This window comes from Mustela nivalis (genome assembly GCF_964662115.1).
Source record: "Mustela nivalis genome assembly, chromosome: 10".
Taxonomy (NCBI): domain Eukaryota; kingdom Metazoa; phylum Chordata; class Mammalia; order Carnivora; family Mustelidae; genus Mustela; species Mustela nivalis.
In genome coordinates, this window is record NC_139029.1 from 27591426 (window position 1) to 27617079 (window position 25654).

Consider the following 25654-nt stretch of genomic DNA (forward strand, 5'->3'; position numbering starts at 1 on the left):
TTGTAGTGACTGCTGTAGGAGCTGTGCATTTATACTAGGTCATTTTACGCCTGCCCAACATACCCACCACAGCCTCTTCCCTAGTCTCAGGCTGCCCAGGTGAGGCAGCAATGGCAGAGTCAAAGCCACGGCTTCTGAGCAAGTAACGTCTGTGGGAAAGAAACACAAGCCACGATGTCATGAGCTGCCTGCATCTCAGCAGCCCTGAGTTCCTTTGTTCACCTTACTCGGCAGGGAATCACACCGCAACCCTACAGCCCTCTAGCTAGCCTGGAGAGGCACCCAAACCTCACACGCAGGTCTAATTACTCATGAGGAGGCTGCGGCCTGGAGACTGCATTTTACTGCTCCTCCCAAGTTCAACCCGGAGTTCAGAGGCCCAGGGTTGCTCCTGGTTCCATAGGCAGTACAGTACGTGAGCAACACAGATCTCTCGTTCAGGGCAGCCCGGAGTGGGCTAGCGCAGCAAGAGGAGGGACTGCCCTCCTTCCTGCAGATGCAGATTGCACGAGGAACACACTTAGGAGGGCACGAGTGTGTCCACTGGGCTATGCTGCCTCCAGTGGCTCAGTACTGCCCTCAGGGGCCAGGAGGGACCCTCTGTAGCAGACCTCTGACCCAACATCATCCCTCTTAAGGCTCCAAGGCTCCCTGGAAGGGCAGTCTGACAAGAAGAGCTGTGTTCCAAGTCAAGCCTGCCCCTCTCCTCTAAGATCAGAAGCCAGCTTTTACCCCTGTCCACATGTCCTCGGGCAGTCTAAGGCACCACTACAATCACCTGTGGGCTGCCATTTTCGTGGGCAAGAGCTCCGCTCGCTGAGATGGCTAGACACGAGAGTCCTTGGCAGTGAAGCACCTATGTCCTCACCACGACTCAGGGACAGCTCGAGTGGCATTTTCCCCTCCTATTTTAAAGTCTGGGCCATGTACACTACATCCTTGAGATTTTGTTTTCACATTTCTGTTTCAAACTAATTGCCGGTATGACAGAAATACCACCTTTTCCATGCTGTAGACCTCATCCCTGTTTCTGTCAGAGACCTGCATGCCACGTTAACGCTCTGGGGGAACTAAGAGGGCTCGTGGAGGTGTCAGAAGTGCCCCTGGACCCCACCACCTAAAGCCTTGGGGTTGCAGGGACTTTCTTTTAACAGCACTGCTGAAGGGTTTCAACTGTCAAACCTCAGAATACATCAGGGCCTTAGAAATGCCAACTGGGCATGAAGAGAACACAGTTTCTAATTGCATATTTTTGTATAATTTAATAAACTTTTAAAATGTTACTGCTTATGTTTGAATTTTTTGTGTTTGTGTTTCTGTCCGTCTGAGTCATTGATCTTCTTTTTGTTCCTGTTCCTATTTTTCACGTTGTGTGTTTCATAGTAGCGTACACCAACTTTCTTGGACTGCTGCTGCCGTGCCGCTCGCCTCCGCTATAAACAATGGCAAGAAAGAAGAAAACCAAAATGACCAAAAAAATAAATAAATAAACAACAAACCCAGTCAATCGTAGAAAAGTCCCAGAAGAGCCCCTCTGTTTCTCTGTGCTCCCTTCCTATGCTGCTCCCCCAAGTACCAGAAGCAGTGCTAGTAACAAGGAAGGGCTCCCCTCACAGACCCAAGTGTGCTCTTGCACAGTAACTCGTGACCGTGCCATGTTCTAGATGGGTGTTTGGTCCAACCGTCCTCCATGCTGGAATCTTTTCTACCACACCCCTGACAAGTGGTCTTCTAAGGGTGAACACTTCTAGTAACAAGCTCTTCATTCCCCGGAGAGGCCACCCCAGCTCTGATAAGCCCAGTAACAGAGCTGTGGGCAGGAATCTGTCTGCCAAAACAGCTCTGCTCACCAAAGAAAACCAGCGGACCCTTCTAGAGGGGAGCCCACCTGTCTGAGGGCAGTGATCGAGAACTCAAGGACCTTCATCCACTAGGCCAACTCTTAATCCTACTGAACTAATCGCAACTAGGTCGCTTAGGACTGGGGTTCTGAAAATTCAATTCTGGAAAGCATGTCTCTTAGGAAATGGATTGTTCCTCTTTACTTCCTGGGTGACATTTAAGACCAAAACCACTTACTTCCTTAGATGTAAGCATTCTGCGAGTCTTATTTGAACGGTCCTCTTCCCTCTGTGCCTTCCTTTTCTTTCCCTTTTTGGTAGGTGCTAGAAACGTGACACATGAACATACAGAAAAGAATCAGGGATTTTCTATTCAAAACTCGGTCTGTGAATGCTAACATGAGAATGAGCTTGATTGTGCTGGAGGAAGAAGGCCAGTGTGCATGGAGTGTGGCGGGCATGGTGCGAGGCAAAAGCAGGATGAGGCTGGGAGGGCGCCAAGCCAAGGGGACCCCTGCAGGCCATACCGGGGTTTGCATTTATGCCACAGAAACACATTTTCACATAGAAGCTGTGAGTCCAATGGAGTAAAGAACAGATAGCTGACCCATCCTGCCTCCCACAAAAAAAATCTGGCTGACTCACACCTAGACTGTAAGGTTACTACTGGTCTCTTTTTACAGGAAGCCTCCTGAATTAATCCCAAGAAATATGCAGAATGAAAAGCGAATAAACCCAAGCTGTACAACAAACAGTATACAGAACAGGGTCACCTGCCCATAATGACAAACACCATAATCCCCCAAGTGTCGAGATGAAAGTCACACGTCCCACAGTCCCACCGGGTGCACACCGCACCCAAGCGGTTTGATGAATTTAACTTTACCTGTGTCTTCTGCAACCTCTTCAGCTGCTCTTTGTTCTTCAGATTTTGCAAAAACCTTTTCACTTAGTCCCTTGGATATTCTGCAAGAGAAAAGCCAAGTAACATAGCTGCCCATCACTCCCCTCAGTTGCCAAATCATGTGCCAACCCGGGGGCAGGGACCACCCCGAAGCCTGCAAAAAGCCACCCTCCTTCCCATGGTTGCCACCACAGCCCACCGGCAGGCGGTGAAGCCCCACAGTTCCAGCAGCTCCCTGGGCCTTCAGCAGAGGCGGACTTAAGCCACTCACAGTTCAGGGAGCTCCCTCTCATAAATGGACAAACCACATTTTTAAAAAACGGCACTAATTCCTTTCCACCTCCCATAAAAATACTGCTCCAGTCCTCGTGGCAAGCATCTCAGAAAGGAATGAGCAAACTACAATTTGTGAGAAGACGAGGATACTACCTGACTGCGGAAAACTTCTTAGCTTTGGCTTTGTTTAAAAACTTCTGATATTTAGCAATCTTTTCATCCAGCGCTCTAATAACGGCCTTGGTGTCATTTCCCACGTGTTCTCCCTGGAACTCCGGGCCAGACTCCTCTTCCTCGTCTTCCGGTTGCTCCTGTTCCTCCTCCTCCTCGTCCTCCTCTCCGGAAAAGCTCTCAAGCTCTTCATCGATATCGGACATCTCCAAAGGGACCAGGTCATCCCCGGAAAACTGAGGCACGACATTGATTTTGCCGAAATTCTGCCGAACCCGTGCCAGAATCTGCTGCATTTCTGAGTCTGTGTCACAGCGACTGTTCTCGTTTTCCTTCTCAGTGACAGGCTCTGAGGCTTCCCCTACAGTTGCAGTGACTTCCTCTTCAGCGTCCTTCTGGCTGGTTTCTGTGGCAACTTCCAAAGATGAGGAGGACGGGAGCTATTCAGTCCAAAAAGGGGGACAGGCGAGGGAGAGAAATGGGATCAGAAAATAAAAACCATTTCCGAACTGACAGCCTGCTCTTGAAGGACGCAGTCCTCTTCTCGGCACTAAGGGAAAGAACTGAAAACCCGCCCACTGGAATCCCGTTGTTCATCTACCACAGGCCAAGCTCCATTACACCCAGAAGCCACGACTCAGCTCCGAGGCCTTCAGCTGCGGTTCCAAAGGATGAGCCCACTGTGAGTTATCGAACCACTCAGACCATCCGCCATGTCTCGCAGAGCGTCTGCCTCCCTCCACCCTCCCCGAGGAGGGGAAGGACTGGGGCTGTGGAGACAGGCACACCCAAGGCAAGCACACACAAGTGCCCCAGACAGAAAGCAGACTGCTAAGCGGTGGGGTGCAGGGGAAGCCCCCAGAGGAAAGGTGTGATGACCAAGAGAAGGGAAGCTGGTGACGAGAGACCATGAGGAGGCGAGCTGGGGGACAGGGAAATAAGCCGCCTCTCTGAGGCAAAGAAGAAGTGTGTGGCAGGCTTTATCCTGGCGCCTCGCATTGGTGGTATCATTTTATCCTTGCAACAGAGATTCACGAACCTTCAGGGATTTTCCGAAGGCAAGAGTGGTTGCACAACAAGTGCTCAAAATAAGTCAGGAATCCAGAACATTCAGGAAATTGTATACAAAATTTGTAGGTACATTTTTATACCTGTTCCTGACGCTAAGTTTTTAGTTTTTAGATTCTGAAAGAGCTTCAGCCACTATCAAGAGAAAAAAAAGAAGAAAATCGCAGACTGGGGGAAATAATGATCTAAAACTCAACGACCAGACATGGAGACATGGAGGAAGCGCTCAAGATAACCCTATGATGTGCACACAGGGTGACAAGAGACCCTGCCACACCTCCTTCCTACCATGACACCCTCCCCACTGCGAGTCCCTTGTGCCTCGTGCCGCTGCGGTCCAGCCCCATGACGTCCTCTCCACACGTGGATCACAGCAGGCAGGCCCCACCTTCGGCCAGTCCCTTCTCCCAACAAGACAGCTGCTCGGCTCCTGCCTCCCACCATTAAGATCTCTGCCAAAATGCCACTTCCTCAGAGGCCACCCTCGCCCACCCCACGTACAAGAACACTCCTCTGTCTCCCACGCCCCGACCCTGGTTTTGTCTTCCTCACAGTCAGCAGTGCTTCCTGACATTTTTCTATTTATCTGTTTACTGTCTGTCTGTCTGTCTATAGTATCAGAATGTATGTTTGATTTTGGCATAAGAGCTCGAAACCTCTTAGTATCCCCTGAGTAAAAAAAGGGTGCCTGCCATTCTTCCTAAAAAGCCCCTTTCCACCACGCAGGAGTTTATGCTGATGACATGCTCGCGGGGGGGGGGGGGGGGGGGGCTCTCTTCAGAATGGGGGCTGGTCACCAAAAGGCCCAAGCACCTGATGAGAGGGTGAGAGACAGGAGTTCGATCACCGATGGCCAATATAATGGAACGTCCGTGGGAAACCCTGAGGGTAAGGTCTGGGGAGCTTCTGGGTCGAATGTACTGATGTGCCAGGAGCACACCAGCCCCAGAAAGGGCACAGGAACTCTATGCCACCCACAACCCGACACCTGGCCCTAGGCATCTCTTCCATTCGGCTATTCCTGAGCTATATCCTCTATAACAAGGTGGCCATCATAAACCATTTTCTGAGTTCTAGGAGTCGTTTTAGCAAATCATCAAACCTGAGAAGCTCTGAATTTGTAGCTGGCTGGGCAGAAGCGTGGGCAGCCTGAGAACCCCACCTGCAGCTGGCCTCTGAAGTGGGGGCTGCTTTGTGGGACTAAACCCTTAACCTGTAGGTCTGTGCTAACTCTTGGAGCAAGTGTCAGAACTGAACTGAATTACTGGATATTCAACTGGAGTCAGAGAGTTGCAGAGCTGGTATGGGTATCAGAGTGCCCAGAGATATGGAAGGGCATGAGGTGGGAACCCGTCTGCTTCCACTGCAACACCGCCAGCGCCCAGCGGAGTACGGAGCACAGAGGACATCCTCCGCACGCTGGTGCTACTGGAACGACTCAACCAGCCAACGACTTAACAAACCAAGAAGATGGGAGAGGACCAGGTTTTGGCTTTTTTGGTTGTTTGGGGGGGGGGGGTTCAGCGGGGAGAGGGAGAGAAGTTAACATATATTGCAGGTACGTCGATTCTGAAATGCTGGAAAATATATTCAACCGAAAGTTTCTAGCTGATAATTGAAACTCTGGGAACAGAGTTCAGGTAAGAGGGAACCAGGATGACACGAAACCGAACACCAGCACGGAAGCGAAACTAAAGCCACCTCTTCCAAAGGCTTAGCAGAGCTCTGAAAAAGAGCCTAGAAATAGAAAAGCAAAGGGCCACAGCTGGAGCCTTGCGGCAGTCCACTGCCAGGGAGAAGGAAACGCAACAGAAGGGAAGCTTCTCAGTCCAGCCCAGAAGCCCGAAATCTAAGGCTTCTTTCCCTGGCTACAAACTGTACCACTCTCCTTTCCCACCCGAGCACGAGCTCCCTGAGGGCAATGACTGTTATTTATTCTTTTTTTTTTTTTTTTTTTTTAAAGATTTTATTTATTTATTTGACAGACAGAGATCACAAGTAGGCAGAGAGGCAGGCAGAGAGAGAGAGAGAGAGAAGCAGGCTTCCTGCGGAGCAGAGAGCCCGATGCAGGGCTCGATCCCAGGACCCTGAGATCATGACCCGAGCCGAAGGCAGCAGCCCAAACCACTGAGCCACCCAGGCGCCCCGACTGTTATTTATTCTTATATTCCCTGTGCCAGGCACATGGCTGGGCCTAACAGATAAATGTAAAGCCAATCCTGGAAATGCCTCTGCTCCTCATGAATAAGGAAATACACAGGATCGGAAGAGCACTTACAGGCAGAGCCCTCTTTGTTCTAGGCCCTAAAGACTGGTATTCAGACTTGGTCTTCTATCACAAATCTACTTTCTAGTTTCCAAATGCCACCCCCACCCCAAGAAGGTCATAACGACAGCTCTATGGGATGGGAGACAGTAGAGGGGAATGCCCCAGAGAAAACAGGTGATTCATAACGGAAGGCAATCAAAGGCACTACGCCTAGGTCAGTAACCACACTTTCCAGAAGGCAGGCCCACCCTGGTCTCTTACCTGGGAGGCCGCAGGGGGCTCTGCATTAGGCGGCTTGACAAAGAAAGGAATCCGGCCCCTCTGCCAGTCATTGAGAACCATCTTGCCCACAGTCTGCAAGTCCGGCTCTCCACCCTGAAATGTCACAGGAAGACTGCCGGTTAAATTCAAGAACAAGGGGCGCCTGGGTGGCTCAGTGGGTTAAAGCCTCTGTCTTCGGCTCCGGTCATGATCCCAGGGTCCTGGGATGGAGCCCCACATCAGGCTCTCAGCGCAGCACCAGGGAGCCTGCTTCCCGTACTCTCTTTGCCTGCCTCTCTGCCTACTTGTGATCTCTGTCAAATAAATAAATAATCTTAAAAAAAAAAAAAAAAATCAAGAACAAATCCATCTCCCAGCGTGAGATGCAGCCGCCCCAGTTATTCATCACCATCTGCTTGCCAAGTTCCGTACTGTTCACAACAAAAAACGTCCAGCAGAGCCTGGCTGGCTCAGTTAGTGGAGCATGAGACTCCTGGTCTCAGGCTTGTGAGCTTAAGTCCCATACTGGGTGTAGATTACTTAAAAATAAAATCTCTAAAACAAAACAAAAAAATAAAAGAAGGCCCATTTAAAAATAAAATCTTTAAAACAAAAAAAAAAACCCAAAACAAAACAAAACCACAAAACAAAAGAAAGCCCATTACCCCCCACACCACCCCCTGCCCCCGCCGCACCCCCCCGCCCCGACCTCCCCACCCTGCCATATGTCCTGGTCTGCATTTGCACAGACCCTCACTCACCTTCAGTAACTTCCCAGTCCGGAACGCCAGCTTCTCAAGAAAGTCCTCAGCATTCTCCCAAGAATCAATCTTGTAGGTCTTGCTGATGTATTCTGGCTTCGCTCGTTCAAGTACAGCACTGATGTGGTCTTCGGGAGTCTTTATTTTTTCAACTTGAACCTAGATATTAACAGGAAAATTCCAGCCTTATAGACTTTATATGGAAGCAGTGAAGTTCACATTTGTAACAATATCTGAAAATAGATTTCAACACCGTTGTGCAAGTGGACCCTGGCAGGGCCGGTCTCCGAAGTGGCCAGCCACGGTCAGCTGGAAGGTCCCTGCACGCCGGCCACCACCACAGAGCCTAGGACTCGGTGCTGATCCCTGCTCACCACACACTGTGTGGTTCTGCAAGCAGTTTCAAGTTGGACCGTCTCATGCTACTCACTTGCAGAAATGGCGAAAAGCCTGCCAATGCCAGGACACAGAGAGAATTCGATAGTTTAAGGAGAGAGGGGAGGAATGTGCTCAGGATGTATGGCCAGCAGCCCTGGCTAAGGTTAAGTGAAGCCGTTTAAAGGTTTTGGTCATATTCAGAAACAAGTGAGGAAACACTTGAGTTCCAAAATGACTCAGCCCATAAACCCTCGAAGATGAATGATCACTAAACATAAACAGGCCCTGCTTCCCTCTGGATCCCGCGTGGAAACTACAAACTCTTTTGTGGGATGACATTGAGCAGATCTGCCCGCGGCTCCAGACTCCCCAAGCAGGCTACAGCGGAATGGAGAGGCCGCCCTGCTGAGTGTCGTGTTCCTGAAGTCTGTTCAGACGGGCGGACCCCGAACAGCCTCCCCCATGAGTGAAACGCAAAGGTATCCAAGGTCCCCCCGCAGCCCCACGGCTCCCCACAAAGAGCAAACAAAGAGCCTGTCAGGACCAAAAGTACTCACCACTCCTTTCAGCACAATGTCTGTCTCCGAGTCTTCGGAGGGGTAAACCACACCTGGACAGTCGATAAGGAATATCCGACGCATCAAGGTGATGTACTGCCAGACCTGAAGGCAGAAAGCCAGAGACCCCTGGGTCAAACCCTCAGTCTGATCTCACAAAGCTACAAAGGCTCTCCTCTACTTGGGCCACTCATGAGGCACTTCCACAAAGTATCAACTACCGTTGCCACCGGCAAAGAGTCCAAAAGTAAGGCCGATCAATACCGAATCAACCTTTCCCTAATTTTTCCAAGTACTCTTCGAAGATTAATACTGTCTGATTCCTCTTGCTTTCAGCAGAACTCATGCTGCTCCCCAAACACTCTGTGCTTTAGGGTCTGTCCCCAACTGCCAGAATCTACTGTAACACTGAGTTTTCTTTCATAACCCAGGCACCAATATTCTTGGGTTAGTTTTGTTTGCCAAAGAAAGGCTGGAGTAACAATTTAAAACAGACTTAAAGGGGCACCTGGGTGGCTCAGTGGGTTAAAGCCTCTGCCTTCAGCTCAATCATGATCTCAGGATCCTGTGATCAAGCCCTGCATCAGGCTCTCTGCTCCGTGGGGAGCCTGCTTCCCCCTCTCTCTCTGCCTGCCTCTCTGCCTATTTGTGATCTCTGTCAAATTAATGAAATCTTTAAAAAATAAAAAATAAATAAAACAGACTTAAAATGAATGGCAAAGGCACACAGTGCCATACAAAGTACTCTCAGTCTTACCCAAATGGGTAGAGACAACTCTGGTAGACTCCAAACCATCACATAGAGACTAAACTCTCAATGGTGGCTTTCATTCAAGAGAAGTAGATATATATCTCCATGACCTAAACAACCACCCTCTGTAAAAATAAAATATGGAGACATAAATAAGGCCCTCTTGAGCCAGACGTACCTTTGTTTCACCTGCAATAGGGGCCACATTGCAAACTTTCTTGGAGCGCAATGTGTTTATCACAGAGCTCTTGCCAACATTTGGATAGCCAATGAACCCGACACTGATCTGCTTCTTGTCAGTGTGTAGCTGTTAAAGAGAATACATACCACATATACACGGTCATGAACAACCCTGGGAAAAATAGGTTGTGTTACTTTGCTCATGAAACAAAGAACACAGGGCAAAAGTGTCACTAGAACTTGATCTAAAGCCTAGACACACACCAACTATGTCATCTGAGTGGGCTGCACATACACACACTTATGAATCAATCAGATGTGACTCATTTCCTCAATTGTCAATGTGCTATTGTTCTTCAATGTTTTAAGGCTGAAAGTATGTAGGTCGAAAATCAAAGGGAGAAAGAACTTGTTAGTCATCAGTTTAACACCATCCACAGATAACACCAACTGGCAATCCCAAGACCCATCCCTCCTTTTCTCTGCACAATACATTTTGCATTTTCATTGCCAAAAACAAATGACAGAAGGAAAAAAAAAGCAACCGCAGAAGTTAGACCATTCGATGAGAGTCTCAAGGAGACCAGAGCTCAACAAGCCTGCAACCGGCTGAGGGCTTCCGATTAAAGATGGCGGACTGAACGTCCACACTGGCCTCACGCCCTCCGCAGACTCCACTACGAGGACAGCAGTGAGAATGAATACACGGGAACCCATGGAACCAGGCATATAAAACCAAAGAATGAATTGGAAATGAGACAATAAAAACAAACAGACAATGTTAGCAAAATACTAGCGGCTAGAAAGTAGTATCTGACTTGGCCCACTACAAAGATGAAAGCTAAGGTAGGAAAACTAAAAGCCCAGCAAAAATATTGCCAAAGAATCACAAATGCCCTCAGGAACTGGCAAGACAGCTACCGCTCAGGGGCTCTGAAATCAAGACCAGTGAGAAGTCCGCGGAGCAGGGACACCACTCTACCTCTCCCTCCCCCAGCACAGGCACCCAGCTTCTCTGCACCACTGCCTTTCCAGATATGGATTTTTTTTGGAAACCCTGCATGCATCTCTGAAAATATCTTTCAATTTTAGATGGGAACCTAAATGGGAACCTATGTTTAGGGATAACAGCAGCTAAAGGCGAGCATTCCCAGTGTGACTAAGTATCGACGTCCTTCCTCCTGCTGAGTTCCCGAAACCCCGGCAGTCAAGCTTATACATCCCTGAGTCGAGACTAGAACACTCCTTTACAGAGAACCTCTCAGTCAGATCCAGGAGTAAAGACCTACAGACACTGACACCGAGGGTGCCCTCCAACAAAATACTGGGTTTCTGCCTAGTTACCCTACAGTGAAGTCTATTATCAATAGTCACCCCCCCACCCCCAAACAAATAAAACTTCCATTGGGTTTTTAGTGGCTCACCTTTATATATGAACAAAAAGTAAAAAACAACCAGAAATTTAAACTGTGACTAGAACAAAAGACAGAAAAAACACAAAAAAACTGGCAGGAAATAGAGTCAATGCGGGAAGAAAGGAAAATTTCAAAATACAATATCATTACACTTCTCAGAAACAGATGAAAGTTCATCTGTGACACAAGAAGAGAGGCAGGCCAATGCTTAAAAGTGAGAGGCAAAATAAATGTTACTAAAGAACAGCTAAATGGTTAAGTCAGAGAAACTTCCCATGATATATAACAAAACATCACAAAGGCACCAAAGTAAAGCAAAAAACATTCAGAAATTAAACCAAGTGATAAAACCAATTTCCTGAACAAGAATAGGTGATGGGGTAGAGGGTGGGTGATCCCTAAGAAATAATACAGGACATCAGACAAAGTTCTGTCCAGTGCCTAACTCACTGACAGTGACTCACCTAAAACCACATCACTATAAAACTTTAAAACGGAAATCTTTTTCGGAGATCCCAGCCACAACAGACTGGGCGTCAGAATGGCCTCGGATTTCTCTACGCCACACCAGAAGCCACCAGAAGATAACACAGTGGTGCTCTCAGCATTCAAGGGAGAACAGTGTGAAGACAGAATAAAGGTATTTTCAAAACACAAGGTCTCAAAAAAGGTACCCTTCTAAGCTCAGCTTCTTAAGAAGCTTTTAGAAAATATCTTCCATTAAAAGGAAAAAGTAAACCAGTTAGAAGAAAAACCAAGAAAGAAGATCCCCTGTTGGATCCCTTGATCCCACTGAACAAGGTATCCAACCCAGGAGAGAGCCACAGGAATGCTGAGGATGATGGTGAAGGACATCCCAGAAGGACAACTCTGCAGCCAGCTCGGGGGGCAGCAGTCCCGACTGGAAGGTAGGATCCCTAACACTCTCAAAGCTCCCACTCTGCCAGCGGATTTGGTGACACATTAGTGACAAAGGACAAGGAGCTAATTAACACCAGAGAGGACAGAAGGTTCTATTAGAAAGAAATTACAATCACAGCACCATGTGGGTGACTGTGACTGATGCTCTAGGTCAAAATAATGTACACGCTGAAGGAAATGATCATCTAGCCAGATGACATATAACAACAGAGAGAGAACAGAGGGAGGGGAGTACGTGTGGGGAGAGGACAGCTGTAAGAAACTTAATACACATTTTCCACAGCACAGACTTAGCAAGTGTCCAAAATGGCAGGTGCTGAGGAGTGGGAGGGTGCAGGGTAGGGGAGATCAGAAATAGAATCAAAAGCAGGTACTAAAAATATGGAAGAAAATAAGGGAGGTAACTAACAGCCACGAGCTGAAGTGTCTGCTTCCAGGAACTGGGGAAGGGTGGGGCAGAGGATGTGCATCCTTTGTCTGAAGCCAGGTAGAATGAATGAGACACGCCAACACCTAGCTGCAGGTACAGAATGGGAAGCTCTGAGAACATCTGCGAGGGTGACCTGGCCGCAGGGCTTCCCAGAGAAAGTGACATCAGGCCAGGGATCAGCAGGGGACCTGGGGGGTGCTCAGAAACTGCACAGGCCTGAGGGCAGAGGAGGCACTGCAGGCCTTGCAAAGCAGGATGGGGAACACAGGGGAGTGGGGGAGGGGCCGTTCTCAAGCAGAGGACAGACCATCAGGAGCCAGGGATACTGCAGGAAGGGAAGCAATGTTTGTAAAAGGTAGGGGCTACGGCTGAGCTGGAAGACACTTTCCACAATCCCTTATAACCCCAAGGCTCAAGGAGTTTTTCCGTCTCTCAGACACATACTTATTATTACATTACCAAGATGGCAGAACTGAGGTGTGTAACCTAACACAACTGGCAAGAGAAAGTCTCCCATGGACCCACAGCTACACACTCCAGGAGAGGCGGGTCAGGTCCAGTACCTTTCCAAACTGCCGGAGAAGCTGAATAAAGGCTCCTTTGCCAAAGGGGTTGGTAAGACTTGCGTGGAAGGCAAGGGTCGGGTAATCCTGGGAGAGGACAGCCACCCAACGTTTCTAAAAGGCAAAGACAAGACACTTGTTTATTCGTAAGCCAAGAAAACTCAGAGCTTAAGTTACACACTGTTTTTTACATACAGAGCTAAGGAAAACTTTTTATTTTTAAAGAATGGCAAGTAATGCTTTTTCTTTTGTCTCACAAACATGGAACAATTACAAAAACGCCTTCATCGAGACTGAACGCAACTAATTTAACAGAATGAGGAACAGGCCAGCAGCTACAGCAGCTTCTCCTCCCAAAGGGGCCATATCGCCCATCCGTTGGGTCCCGCAGCCATCCCTTCGCCAACCATCAGCGAGTAAAACATTAACTCTGCCTGCGGTCGGTGAAGCACATTTTCGTTTTGCTTCCAGTGAGAAAGCTTCCACGACTACTAGGTCAAAAAGTCCAGTACTTTAAGGTCTCAGATCTCATTTGAAGTAAAACATCCTTATTGACAGAGAGCTTGGCCTCCCTCTGCAAGTCTATTCTGGATAAGCAGCCATACTTACTGTCGCCCAGGTTGGAACAAGGTCACATTTGTTAAGAACAAAAATTAGGTGTTTCCAGGGTTTTTCCTTCTTCAAGTAAGTCTCAATGTGAGGGGAACGGGTACCCATCGGATCTCTAGCGTCAAGAACTTGAACTACAACATCTGAAGAATCTATCACCTGCGATTCAAAGAAGCGAAAAGGATTTGTTTTAGTAGAGATGAGAAGTGGGAGATGGAGGACATTTAAAGGAACCTGGGAAAAATAAAACAGTGAGAACTTCAAAACATGGATAGGTTGTGGCCAATCTCAGTGCCCAATGATTGGAACTTTCTCCATCCTGTGAGTAGGAGAAACTTGTAGAATTTCAAAGAGGAAAACTAACTTAGATGTAACCCATACTACCTTCACAACTACTGTTCATTATTGAATGAAGTCACTTACTTCTTAAACTTCTAAAAGTTTCTACTGTCACAGGTTTTGTGTATTCTACAAAAATCTAGAACATTTAGTTTACCTTCAGGGTATACTTTCCTGTTAGGTTACTGTTGGATTATGAGACTGTGCTGGAAAACTTTTAGTGACCAAGAATTATTTCGAGTACTCGGATATCAAACTTAGCCAGCTGAACCAGGACTCGGGACACGCGAAGGCTCCTCCACGAACCAGTGGGGTGAGCTGGGTAAGGTACTCAACCTTTCTAGATGGGTGTTCTCATCTATAAATGACAAGGCTAAGTAACTTAACCCCCCCCCCCCCCACGCAGCTCTAACCATGTATGATAAATCCAAAGTCTATGGAACATAGCTTTTATTATCATTAAAAAAAAAAGCAAAGCACAGTTATCCAGAACAATGGTAGCATGTGCTTAGCCACATCTGTCCTGGTTTTGGAGGGGAAGATGGATGGAATGAAGAGCAGAGTTTGTGCTTTATTTGTGAGAGCTTCCATATATTAAGATCAGTTTTCTCATATAAGATAATGAAAGCCAAAGGAAGCTCACAACAAGAAGGAACTGAAAGTCTTACCTTGTAAAGCTCACCCCATATTCTTTTGGACTGTCCCTTCTTATAGATCTCTTCTTGGGCTTCACTTCTAAATAAGAAAACACTCCAGGTGAGCAAGTGAACCCTACAAAAAGGATGTTTAGGGAGGACATGACGATGCCCCGCAGGAAAAGGGCATCAAAACTACTTGGAGATGGGGCAAAAGCAAATTTCACTGAAAAAGCCAAATGCCCATCAGTGGAGGGATGGGTTAAAAATGTGCAGTATACACAACAGACTGTTACTCGGCAATGAAGAAGAACACAGTACTGACACAGGCCACAACCTGTATGGCCCCAGCGACATTCTGGTCATGAAAGAACAGAGACTGCGGGACTGCATGTAGGACCGAGTACCTCTCAGCAGAGCAGTCAAACTGCTAAGAGACAGACCGCAGAAGGGTGGCGGCCAAGCACTAGGAAGTTACTGTCTATGGGGTGAAGACTCTCGGCTCAGGACGACATGGAACAGTTCTGGAAGCAGACAAGGAGCTGTGACGGCTGCATACCCAGATGGATGTGCCCAGTGCCACTGCAGTGCAGGCTTCCAAGGGACTGAACTGGTATAGTCTTTATGCAGTTCACCACAGTGAAAGACTTAACTTAAAAACAGTGACTCAAGGGGCACCTGGGTGGCTCAGTGGGCTAAAGCCTCTGCCTTCGGCTCAGGTCATGACCCCAGGGTCCTGGGATCGAGCCCCACATCGGGCTCTCTGCTCAATGGGGAGCCTGCTTCCCCCCTCTCTCTCTGCCTGCCTCTCTGCCTACTTGTGATCTCTGTCAAATAAATAAATAAAATCTTAAAAAAAAAAAAAAAAACAGCGACCCAAGAAACAGCAGGTGTTGGCGAGGACGTGGAGAAAGAAGGACCCTCATGCACCGCTGGTGGGAATGCAAACCAAGACAGAGGGTCCTCAAAAAGTTAAAAAGAGGAATGCTGTGAAATGTCTAAGACTGACGAATCACAGACCTGAGCCCCTGGTACAAATAATACATTATATGCTAATAAAAATAATAATAAAAAAGTTAAAAATAGGAATACCATGTGATCCAGTAATTACACTCCTGGGTCTCACCCAAAGAACACAAAAGCACCAATTTTGGAAAGATATGGACAACTCTATGTTTACAGCAGCATTATTTACAGTAGCCAATAGCCAGGTGGATGCCCAAGCAGCCATCAACGGATGAATGGATAAAGAAGTTGCGATATACACACACGACGGAACACCCCTGAGCCACCAGAAGGAATGAAATCGCGCCATTTGCAACAGCATGGCTGGAGCTAGAGTATAATGCCACGTGAGATCAGTCATTCAGAGAAAGACAAATACCACAGGATGCCACTCATGTGTGGATTTTCAGAAACAAAACAAATGAGCAAAGGAAGAAAAGAGATGTTCTACAGTGGGACTGTCGATTAAGTACTGACATGGAAATCTTCTGTTAATAATTTAAAAAAATTTTTTTTCTAAATATTTATCTAAAATAAAATGTAAGGGCGCCTGGGTGGCTCAGTCATTAAACGTCTACTTTCAGCTCAGGTCACCATCCGAGGGTCCTGGGACTGAGTCCTGCACTGGACTCCCTGTTCTGTGGGGAATCTGCTTCTCCCTCTACCTGCCCCACCCCCCAGGCTCATGATCTCCATCTCTCTCTCACATTCTCACCCTTTCTCTCTCAAATAAACAAAATTTTTTAAAAACTAAAATAAAATATTTTAAAAATATAAAGGGCAAGTTAAAATACAGTCTTAAGGGGCCCCTGGGTGGCTCAGGGCCCTTGCCTTAGGCTTGGGTCATAATCCCGGGGTCCTGGAATCGAGCCCTGCATCGGGCTCTCTGCTCTGCGGGAAGCCTGCTTCCTCCTCTCTCTCTGCCTGCCTTTGCTTACTTGTGATCTCTGTCAAATAAATAAATTTTTAAAAAATCTTAAAATACAGTCTTAAGATATTTATAAATGAACACGGAATGTAAAAAAGATCTAGAATAATATATCTAACAGTGACTGATTCTTGACCTTCTTTTGGGTATGTACCCCTATGAGAATATAACAAAGCTATTGATCCTTTTCCTCCCTCTCCCCAAAACAAATATAAGACCGACAAAACACTGGGACCTTTATGCATGTACATACATTTTCCATGTTCTCTTCAAAGGGTCAAAGGAAACTCAAAGGCCATCCGTGAATCCCCATGGTCTAGAGTCTCTGTTTAAGGAAGCCCTGACATTCACAATTTTAACAATAATATGGTCACTGAGATTATGAGCTCTTAATTTCTTTGTGCTGCATTTCTAATTTAACCCTATATTCTAAATTGTCTATCCTAGACTTCACTGCTGTTATAATGAAGAAAAAAAGTTTCTTTTTATTTTGGAAATGAAAAAAGAGACATAGAAAAAACCAGCCACGTCAAATTATTTTCCGTCTGGCCCCAGCTTCACAAACTTTTCTAGTCAAAGGGAAGAACACTCTCCTTCTAGGAATTAAAGCACCAGGGCACCTGGGTGGCTCAGTCAAGTGTCTGCCTTTGGCTCAGATCATGATGCCAGGGTCCTGGGATCAACCCCTGTGTTGGGCTCCCTGCTCAGCAGGGGGGCTGGCTTCCTCTTCTCCCTCTGCCAGTCCCCCTGCTTTGTATGCTGTCAAATAAATAAAATCTTAAAAAAAAAAAAAAAAAAAAAAAGGAGTTAAAGCACTGAGCTTTAACTTGGTATTTATGTAGGTATAATAAAGGTAAAGACAATGTTCTGTTGCAGAAGAGAAAATGAGAGTGGTATGAACGTTCAAACTGTACCTGACACCAGTGTCTTCAGTGACCAAGTCACGATCCTTGCCCTGATCATAGCTCTCAGTGGACATTGTTGCATTTTCTAGAAGAGACTGCATATCACTAGCAAGTAAGTTTGGTCGCTTCCTCTGTGACTTCGGGCCAAATGTAGTTTCAAAGCTTTCAGTATCAAGAATGTGCACCTTTGAGTTCTAAAGAGAAAAGATAATTATTCATAAAGCTAAGGAAGGCACTGAGCAAAAGCAAAAGTTAAAAACAACCCGGGAAAGGTTTTCTTCTTTTATCTTTCCAAAGCTCAACCCATACCAAAAACTACAACATGGATGCAACCTAGTTTCAAATCAGCCTGAAATCGCAAAAGCACTTGTTCCCCCATTCTGAAGTTCTGGAAGACTCCTTGGAGAAATACAAAGTAATATAAATAGTCAAAGCAAGTATGAACAGTTGTGTAAGACTTGCCAAAAACTCTGCTTTATTTCATTTATCATAAACTGCAGTCAAATGTAATTAAGGCTACAATGATGAATATTAACTTATCTTTTCTGACTTTTTTTTTGAGCTTTCAGACAAGTGCATAAAATTCGCCAAATTCACAGATTTTGTCAAGGACAATCATACTCAAATTTGTGTGTTTTTTTAAACCAACTGTAAATGCCAACTTTTTCTTGGAAGTTAATTTCTTTCATGGCTAAAAGGAATTGCTTGTTTTGTAAGATGCATTTTAGTTTCAGATAACATTTTCCCTAATTTAGGTAACGTTTTTATTAAATGCACATGGAAAGTCTTCAGATGAAAAACATCTAGCAAGAGTCCAAAATAATAGTTCAGATGTGATAAAAGGAACCTGATACTAACTAGAACTTGCTGTGCCTGTAAAGGAGTTACGGGCATAGGAATTTTTGAAGCAGGATAAAAGTCAAAGTTTGAGTTAGGATCTATCACGTAACAGAATGTTAACAGCCGGCAGAGAATATCCTCCAAAAAAAAAAAAGGCCTCTGCCCCTCAGTACAAAGCTCCTCTGTAAGCACCAGTTACTAAATGTGGATGACGAAGCCTCCCCTGTGGCTTCTGACCTTGATCCTACCCCCTCCGATTCCCAGATCCTTAAGCTATGGTCACTTTTTTTAAAAAAATTTTTTAAAAAGATCTTATTTATTTATTTGTCAGAGAGAGAGAAAGAGCGAGTGAGCACAAGCAGGGAGAGAAGCAGGAAGAGGGAGAGGCAGGCTCTCTGCTGAGCTGGGAGCCCAATGTGGAACTTGATCCCAGGAACTTGTGATCATGACCTGAGCCGAAGGCAGACGCTTAACCAATGAGCCACCCAGCATCCCACTACAGTCACCTTTTCAGATTCTCTGACCCATCTCTTAGTTCAGTTTTACCCGCTACCCTCCCACAAGGGAACATCCCCGAACAGAAGGCTGGGTTTCACACTGGAACTAGATATTAACGTCGCCGTGAAAACTGCGATCACAGTTATCCTTGGAAATCTCACAAGTCACCTACAGAGCACACATAGCACCGTAGACACAAAGACGTGTGCGTGGAAAGCTGTACATTGACAAGCGCCGCGCAGTTAGAGGCAGTAGGGCAATAAAGGATGCAAATCAAATCAGTTACAGTATTTTTGCTGTATTGCTACAGAATCAGTGACTGTAATGTGCACGGGGCTAAAAGTTAAAGCGTATCTGATTAGACTGCCCTGTGTGGCCATCTGAGAATTAAGTTTTATAACCAGTAGTAGATACCGCACTAAAATAAATAGGGAAGGTTTTTCAAGGCCAAAGCACAAAGCTCCTCCCTTACCCTGAGCACCTAGCTGCACCAAAACCCCAGCTGAGCGCTGCAGCTGTGGGCCCCACGGACTCCGGACCAGCGACTGCCGTCTGAATTTTAGAAGCACTGAACAACCGGGATGGGCAACAAAGCAATAAATCCATAATAAAAAACCTCTCAGTTCTTCTCATAAACAGGATTCAATAGTTTGTTAAAAGATGGCTTTAGGGAGAACAGACAAAAGAGAACAAGGGAAATGAGCAACTTGTCTGTGGTTCATGAATTACACTCATGTGTTTCCCTGAAAGAAAACAGTCATTCCACTAATAGGCGCCATTCTTCTCGTCTGTCATAAAACAAAGCATAATTGACAAAACCTGAGGCAATAACCAGGCCTCGGTTTTTATTTTGTTCTGCGAGTAAACAATTTTCTTTGAACTGTTTAATCCATGTATGCATGTCAATGTTTCCTTCCCCTCCTTACATTGGAACCAAGGCTTATACACTGGCTACATTTCTGGGAACTGTTATTCAATACGAGTAGAAACGTGCAAACATTAGGCCATTTCTTTGGTTCTGTGTGAAACTCATTCCACTTCAAGCTGGACTCAGTCCTTACTGTCCTTCAACTCCAGCGATCATTAAGAACCAATCTGACCAGCACCCTTTCCTTCGCCGGAAAGACTTCCAAGGGTCTCACAGAAGCTGAAAGTACACAGCACCAAAGGCCTCCCTCCTACAACCCAATCCCGACCCTACATGTCCCTGAAGTCTGCTGGAGTCACCACTTAAACTAGTTTGCCTAACCAAAAACAACCATACAACTAGTATTAATAATAGCCACAGCCTATTTAGCTATCGGGCGGTGTGCTATGTGCACATTATATGCGCCAAATGCCTCATCTGCATCGGATCACCCAAGGAGGCGGATTTTCTTGATTCTACAGCCACGGAAGTGAAGGCTCAGGGAGAAACCGATGAAGGCTCTAGGTCAGGGGAGAGCAAAGACTAAGTCAGGCCTGACTCCCAAGGCCCTGATCCACAAGGTACCACACCTTCCTGACACGATGCGGTTCCTACTAAGGTGAGACCCCGACAGAGGGAAAGCTTATTAGGACTGCATCAAAGCCACTCTTCTCTATGGAAGAACGAAAGACAAAGATGGTCCAAAGGGACTGGCATCAACTGTGCCTAAGAAATTCCATTGCCAGGGATATCCTCCAACTTACATGCGGCTGGATCCGATCATGGAGAAGAGACATGGGCAACTTGCTTTGCTTCATGACAACTTTGTATGGGTCCTTCAGAACTGTGCCCATTTCCTCTTGAAATTTTTGTAATGATGACTGTTTAATCACACGTGTGTTTCCTGTTTTACAGAAGAATGTTGCCTTTTAATGAAGAACTTCTTTTTGCTTCTGTATCCTTCTTCCCAATGGCACAGGGAAAAGCAAAACTCCAAATGAGCCGGGCTTCACCCAAACACCTGCTACGCCCATCCCATGTATCTGTTTTCAAACTTGAAAGAGGGGGGAAAAAATAAAAACAAAAAAAACTGCCTCTCCTGCACTCATAGACTATGAACTAATCCACCAACCCGGACACACAAAGGGTTTCAAGAATTTTCCAAGCCCAATTTCCTGACTGGATGAAACCGAAAAATCAACATCACTGAATGGAACGGAGATTTGACAAATGTTCGACACTTCCTGCTACATCTGGCAAAGAAATCCGGAGCCAACCAGAGCTGATCTATCAGTCTACGGAGAGAATCCTGAAGCCCAGAACCCAGGTCGCGCTGCTGCTATTTACAGTTATAAGGGTTTGAAAGGACTATTAAATTAGCCAATAAATCCATGCAAAGGAAACCAAATAAAGCTACGTAACACTACCTGGAGAACAATTTGTAAGTGAGGGGGCCCGAAACACATAGGCAACGGAACAGCATGCTGCAGCACAAACACAGAACCCAAGGTGATGAGGGCTAAGATGCATGCGCTGATGACACAGGGCTCACGGCCCGCTGTGCACGGCCCTGAGCACCACACACGGGCTCGCCCACGTAATCCCCACAGCAGTGTTCCAAGATACAGACTGTTTTTAATCCTCATTTTACAGATAGGAAACCAGTGAACAGAGAGATATAGTAACTTGCCCCCAGTCACAGAAATGGCAGAACTAGGATTCACATTCAGACAGCCTGAACCTAGACCTAGTCACCATATACAGCCACCACGATAAACATCTCTCTAAAAGTTTTCTTTGACACTTTCCTGAGTGGCAGATTCCTAGAGCGTATCCTGTCAACAGATGTAAGACACACTGAGAGGTAGCTGCCATCTGCCACCAACCATGGAGGTCAAGCACTGGGCCAATGATGGGGTCTGACCATCTGACTGCGCACCTCGCAGGGACTAAGGGAAAGCCCAGACTGAGGTGTGGATGGGGTTTCCCAGAAAGAAGCCCTGATCCCATTCTGTTATTCTTGGGAAAGACCAAAAAGAGATCCTTCCACTGTCAGTCCAAATCCCCATTAAGAAACATTTCAAAGGAATGGCCAGCGAATGCACTTACACTTCGAGTTAAAGCTACCAACCTATCTGCAAGGCCACTCTCAAACAACCACGCTCTCCAGGCCACCAGAAAGGCAAAGATGAGAATTCTCTGGTCTGGGAAGGCTGGTCACTAACATGTAAAGGATGGGCTCATCTGTTTTAGAGGGTTCACTTACAATTAACAATGATGAACGCTCTACAAAAAGAACCTGTTTATGGGATCCACCACTACTACTACTTTTCTCAGCACTCTTCCCACCATGGGCACTTCTCAGCCCTTTCTCATATAATCCTTGACAGTTCGACTCACCCCCAAACTTCTGCCCTTTAGACACCTTTTAAGCCTACCTTTTTCCATACAGCACACGTTCAATAGAGCACAAGTGACAGAGGCCGATACTCACCAAACCACTTAATATTTGGTTCCACTCTCGCCACTGTGCCGGAAGCCACTGTTGACTGATACTGCAGAGGCTTAATCACTTTGCCACGACTGTTCCTAAATTGAGGAAGTAACAGATTCTGGTTGATGACAGAAGAAAGGCAAGAGCAAAGTTTCCAGAACACCCTTTCCATCAAAAGGAACTTTTTTCTTTTTTTGGTTTTAAATGATCATGAAACACAGATTTCAGTAAACAAAAAGTACTTCTACATTTGAAACAGATTGTTCAAAAGTCATTTAACCTCTTGCAACAGAGCACATAATGATTTCTGCTGGATGAATAACAAATAATGCTGATGTTTAAAAATCTGTTTATTGTTTATTTGTCTTAAAAAAAACCCACATACTTGAGTTTTTTGGGTAATTATTTGAAGACTGGTTTAAATGAATTTTAAGTAGAGGGTGATTTATGCTGGAACTCAAAATTCTAAAACAAACAGAAGAGTAGGTGACTAAGGCAGATTAAGTTCATTGACGTTTGTGTTTTAGACACATCTTTCAGAACGGATGAAGAATCTAATTACCAAACAAATTAAGACCAGCCAGCAAAATGCCAGGCTCAGCAAGTCCTCATGGTAGAGGCTGCCTCAGCAGAACTTACAGTTGTGATGAGTTTCCAAGTGCCACAATGTTGTGATCTAAAGTTTCGCATTAAAAAAACAAGTTTTCTGGCTGCTCTCACTAACTACAGTCCTATATGTTTTGTTAAAGAAAACCAGATTTCTACTTGAGGGATATTTAACTTGAGATTTAATGCGCTATCCGTGGAGGCTGAGGCCGCTGAGGAATGAAACCTCCTTTGGTCGTACAGTGTTGTGACACAATCACTATTTCACCACCCGCTACCCACGTCTTGAACCGAAAATTCGCCATTTATCTTAACAGCACCCCCATAAGACGATATATGAAAATATGCTATTCCTATCTGGGGGAAGAGGGGGTGGGGATTAGGTCTGAGCTAGGAATCCAAGGCACGAAGGAAAGGACAGGATGGCAGTGTGGAATACTCACCTGCGCTCCTTTTGCCGGTACATATTCAGGCGCCGGATTGTGGCCCGGTCCCTCATGTTTTGGCCTCCTGCTCCCTGCACTCGATCTAGGAAAGACAGAAGTAGACCACAAACTATTTGATCACCAAGTTTAAGTATGGTCGCTGCCTCAAACACACCAATTAATTCACTCAAAGTAGGCATGCTGCCACTTTGCTGCAAAATGTCTACTCTCTCCCTATATCATTCCAACAGAATTCTTATCACTGGACGCTACCTGGTCTGACAAAGCTGACCTAATCTTTGATCCTCAGTACGACAGTGTTTGGTAAGAGTTAATCATTTTGAGTATTAACTGTGGTACTGTGGGACCCACATTTACAGCCATCGCCTCACGTAATCCATGGAATAATCCTATAAAGAGAGATACATTATCCTCATTCTGCAGGCTAAGAAACTGAGGCACAGGCGTCAGGCACCCTGCCCACGATCACACAGCTAGTTAATGGCAGAGTGAGAATTTGAACAAAAACATTCGATCGCCATCTATGCTCTAACTGTGGGTCTCAGCTGAGCCGGCTACATGCAGGGCACCACCAAGACCACGATTTTGATACTTAAGTGTTTCTTATGTACCAGTTTCTTAATTTCCTAATGTTTTAGTTTAATCAACAGCTAAGTAGGGATTTTTGCCTTACATCTTGGAGAGAAAGAGAAGGACAAATAGGCATGCTGATACTAGCCTAGCTTTTCCTTTTGGGGCTATCTTCAAGTCACCTGTCTACCCCTGAAGTGATACAGTAGAAAACAGGCTGAAATCCCAGCACTGGTGCTTCTACTGCTCACCAAGTGTGCCAACCGTGATGAGCCACTTCCCAATTTTGGCCCCACCTCTTCACCTATATTGTAACTTCTCAGGGCCCTTTTGGGTCTAACAGTCTAAGATTCCAGTCTACACCAACTGAATAATTTATCAGCAATCCAGAGAAAACATTCCATGGGATTTGTTCAAGTCCTCAAAAACTTTAAACCATATTTTAAAACAAAGTTCTGGAAACTAAACCCAATAGAAAGGACTCCCCCAAAGACTACCTTGTTCATCCTGCAGGTGCAAACTCAGCAAAACTCATAAACATCTCTAAAAACATCTTTATTGAAATGTTCATTAGTCATCTATCTGTAGGGTTTTCTGTGCCCTTTACCAGGTGGGATGACTCCCAAGAGCCAAAGTAGGATCCCTTTCTCATTTAAATGGTCCAAGCAAGAGTGGCAGGCAAGTGTGGTCAAGTGTAAAACGCCAGCTGGGTCGACCTACTTGTAATCTGAGTTTACCTAATTTACTGCTAACAATTCCCCGAGCTGGAAAACTGTAATCATACAAGACTGAAATACGCTGGGGGAGGGGGAGAGGAACAGGAGAGGAGGTCAAGATCCCTGTCCCTTCCAACGCAGAGCTTCCCAGTCTCCGCACAACTGGAGGCGCCCCAAGGATGCCGGGCCTAAGTGTTCGCTTTTCCCGACGTTAGACAGGGTGCCTGGCACCTGGCCCTGAGAAGCGTTCAAGACGACAGCACTCCTCAGTGCCTCCGAATGAAAAAACCACCTTCTCCTTTCTCGTCCCCAGTAGCCGCTCGGCTCGAGGCCACTCCAAGCAACGCCGCCCGGGTGTCCCTCCTTCCCCCTTGACCTCCTCCGAGCCCTCCCCACCAAGCTTCCTCCAAGCTCCACCCTCCGCGAGCCCCGCCGCCGGTACCAGGGTTTGTGCTGGCCTTGGAGGGGTTGATGGTGCTCCGTCCTTTGTACTTGGGCTTCACCATCTTGCCGACGGGGCCGGAACCGGAGCGCTAGGCCAGGTCTTGGACGAGTACACGAACTCCTAACTTCCCAGGCCCTGCAGTAAACGACCCTCAGGAACCACGCTTGACCACGTGGGCGCGGGCGACGTCACTTCCGCTCGCGCGCCCCTTGCTTCCCCTGAGCGACTTCCTGCGAACGCGCGGCGCGCGCCGCCGCTCTCCTGACTCCGCCCCCGTCCCCGTCGCTGAGCGGTCACCCTGCGTGAAGCCCCTGCCCCTTTCGCTGCCTAGCAACCGCCAAGCTGCTCCTCCCCAGCGGCTGCCTAGGTGCCCGGCACGCGCTGCCCCGAGCTCCTAGTGGGTCCACCCCCACTTCCCAGATCAGTAGCACAAGCTTAAGTTCGATTATCTCCTGAGGTTGTCCTATAGCCCTTCCAAAAGTGCTGACCATATAGCAGCCAAGTATCAGTCATACCTCGTCACCCTTCTTAAAACTCCAGTCGCGCATCATCACACTTAAAGAAAGAGAGAGGGGCGCCTGGGTGGCTCAGTGGGTTAACGCCTCTGCCTTCTCCTCAGGTCATGATCCCAGGGTCCTGGGATCTAGCCCCGCATCGGGCTTTCTGCTCAGTGGGGAGCCTGCTTCCTCCTCTCTCTCTCTCTCTCTCTCTCTGCCTGTCTCTATGCCTACTTGTGATCTCTGTCTGTTAAATAAATAAAACCTTAAAAAAAAAAAAAGAGAGAGAGAGAGAGAGAGAGAGAGAAACTCAAAACTCCTAGCCATCCCTACAGAATTCTGCAGGATCTGGCCCCTGCCTATTTATCCGACCTGATTTGGACCTCCCTCCCTCTGATTATTCTGACATTTACACTGGATCCGTCCCCCTGAGTCACTCTTCCTTGAACCTTTCATAGCAAGTTCCTT

At 46.6% G+C, this 25654-nt stretch overlaps 1 protein-coding gene across 1 annotated transcript; it reads right to left on the bottom strand.

Annotated features, from left to right (window-relative positions):
- Window positions 1-1249: 1249 nt before the first annotated feature.
- GNL2 (G protein nucleolar 2) lies at window positions 1250-24916 on the bottom strand. Its single transcript, XM_082686943.1, has 16 exons — window positions 24687-24916; window positions 22956-23040; window positions 21907-22001; window positions 20177-20316; window positions 17177-17361; window positions 14363-14429; window positions 13356-13514; window positions 12747-12860; window positions 9416-9544; window positions 8487-8591; window positions 7552-7710; window positions 6791-6904; window positions 3175-3632; window positions 2728-2807; window positions 2080-2165; window positions 1250-1433 (listed from the first exon to the last, which is right to left on the bottom strand). Exons 1-16 carry the CDS (start codon window positions 24748-24750, stop codon window positions 1281-1283), a joined length of 2193 nt encoding a protein of 730 aa, XP_082543069.1. The 5' UTR covers window positions 24751-24916; the 3' UTR covers window positions 1250-1280.
- Between the last annotated feature and the right edge of the window lie 738 nt (window positions 24917-25654).

Coding starts and splice junctions, on each gene's coding strand:
- GNL2 (XM_082686943.1), bottom strand. CDS start 24,750: ATGGTGAAGCCCAAGTACAAAGGACGGAGCACCATCAACCCCTCCAAG. Junction 17,362..20,176: donor ATGATCGGATCCAGCCGCAT/GTAAGTTGGAGG, acceptor TTTTCTCTTTAG/AACTCAAAGGTGCACATTCT. Junction 12,861..13,355: donor TTGTTCCAACCTGGGCGACA/GTAAGTATGGCT, acceptor TTTGCCTTTTAG/AAACGTTGGGTGGCTGTCCT.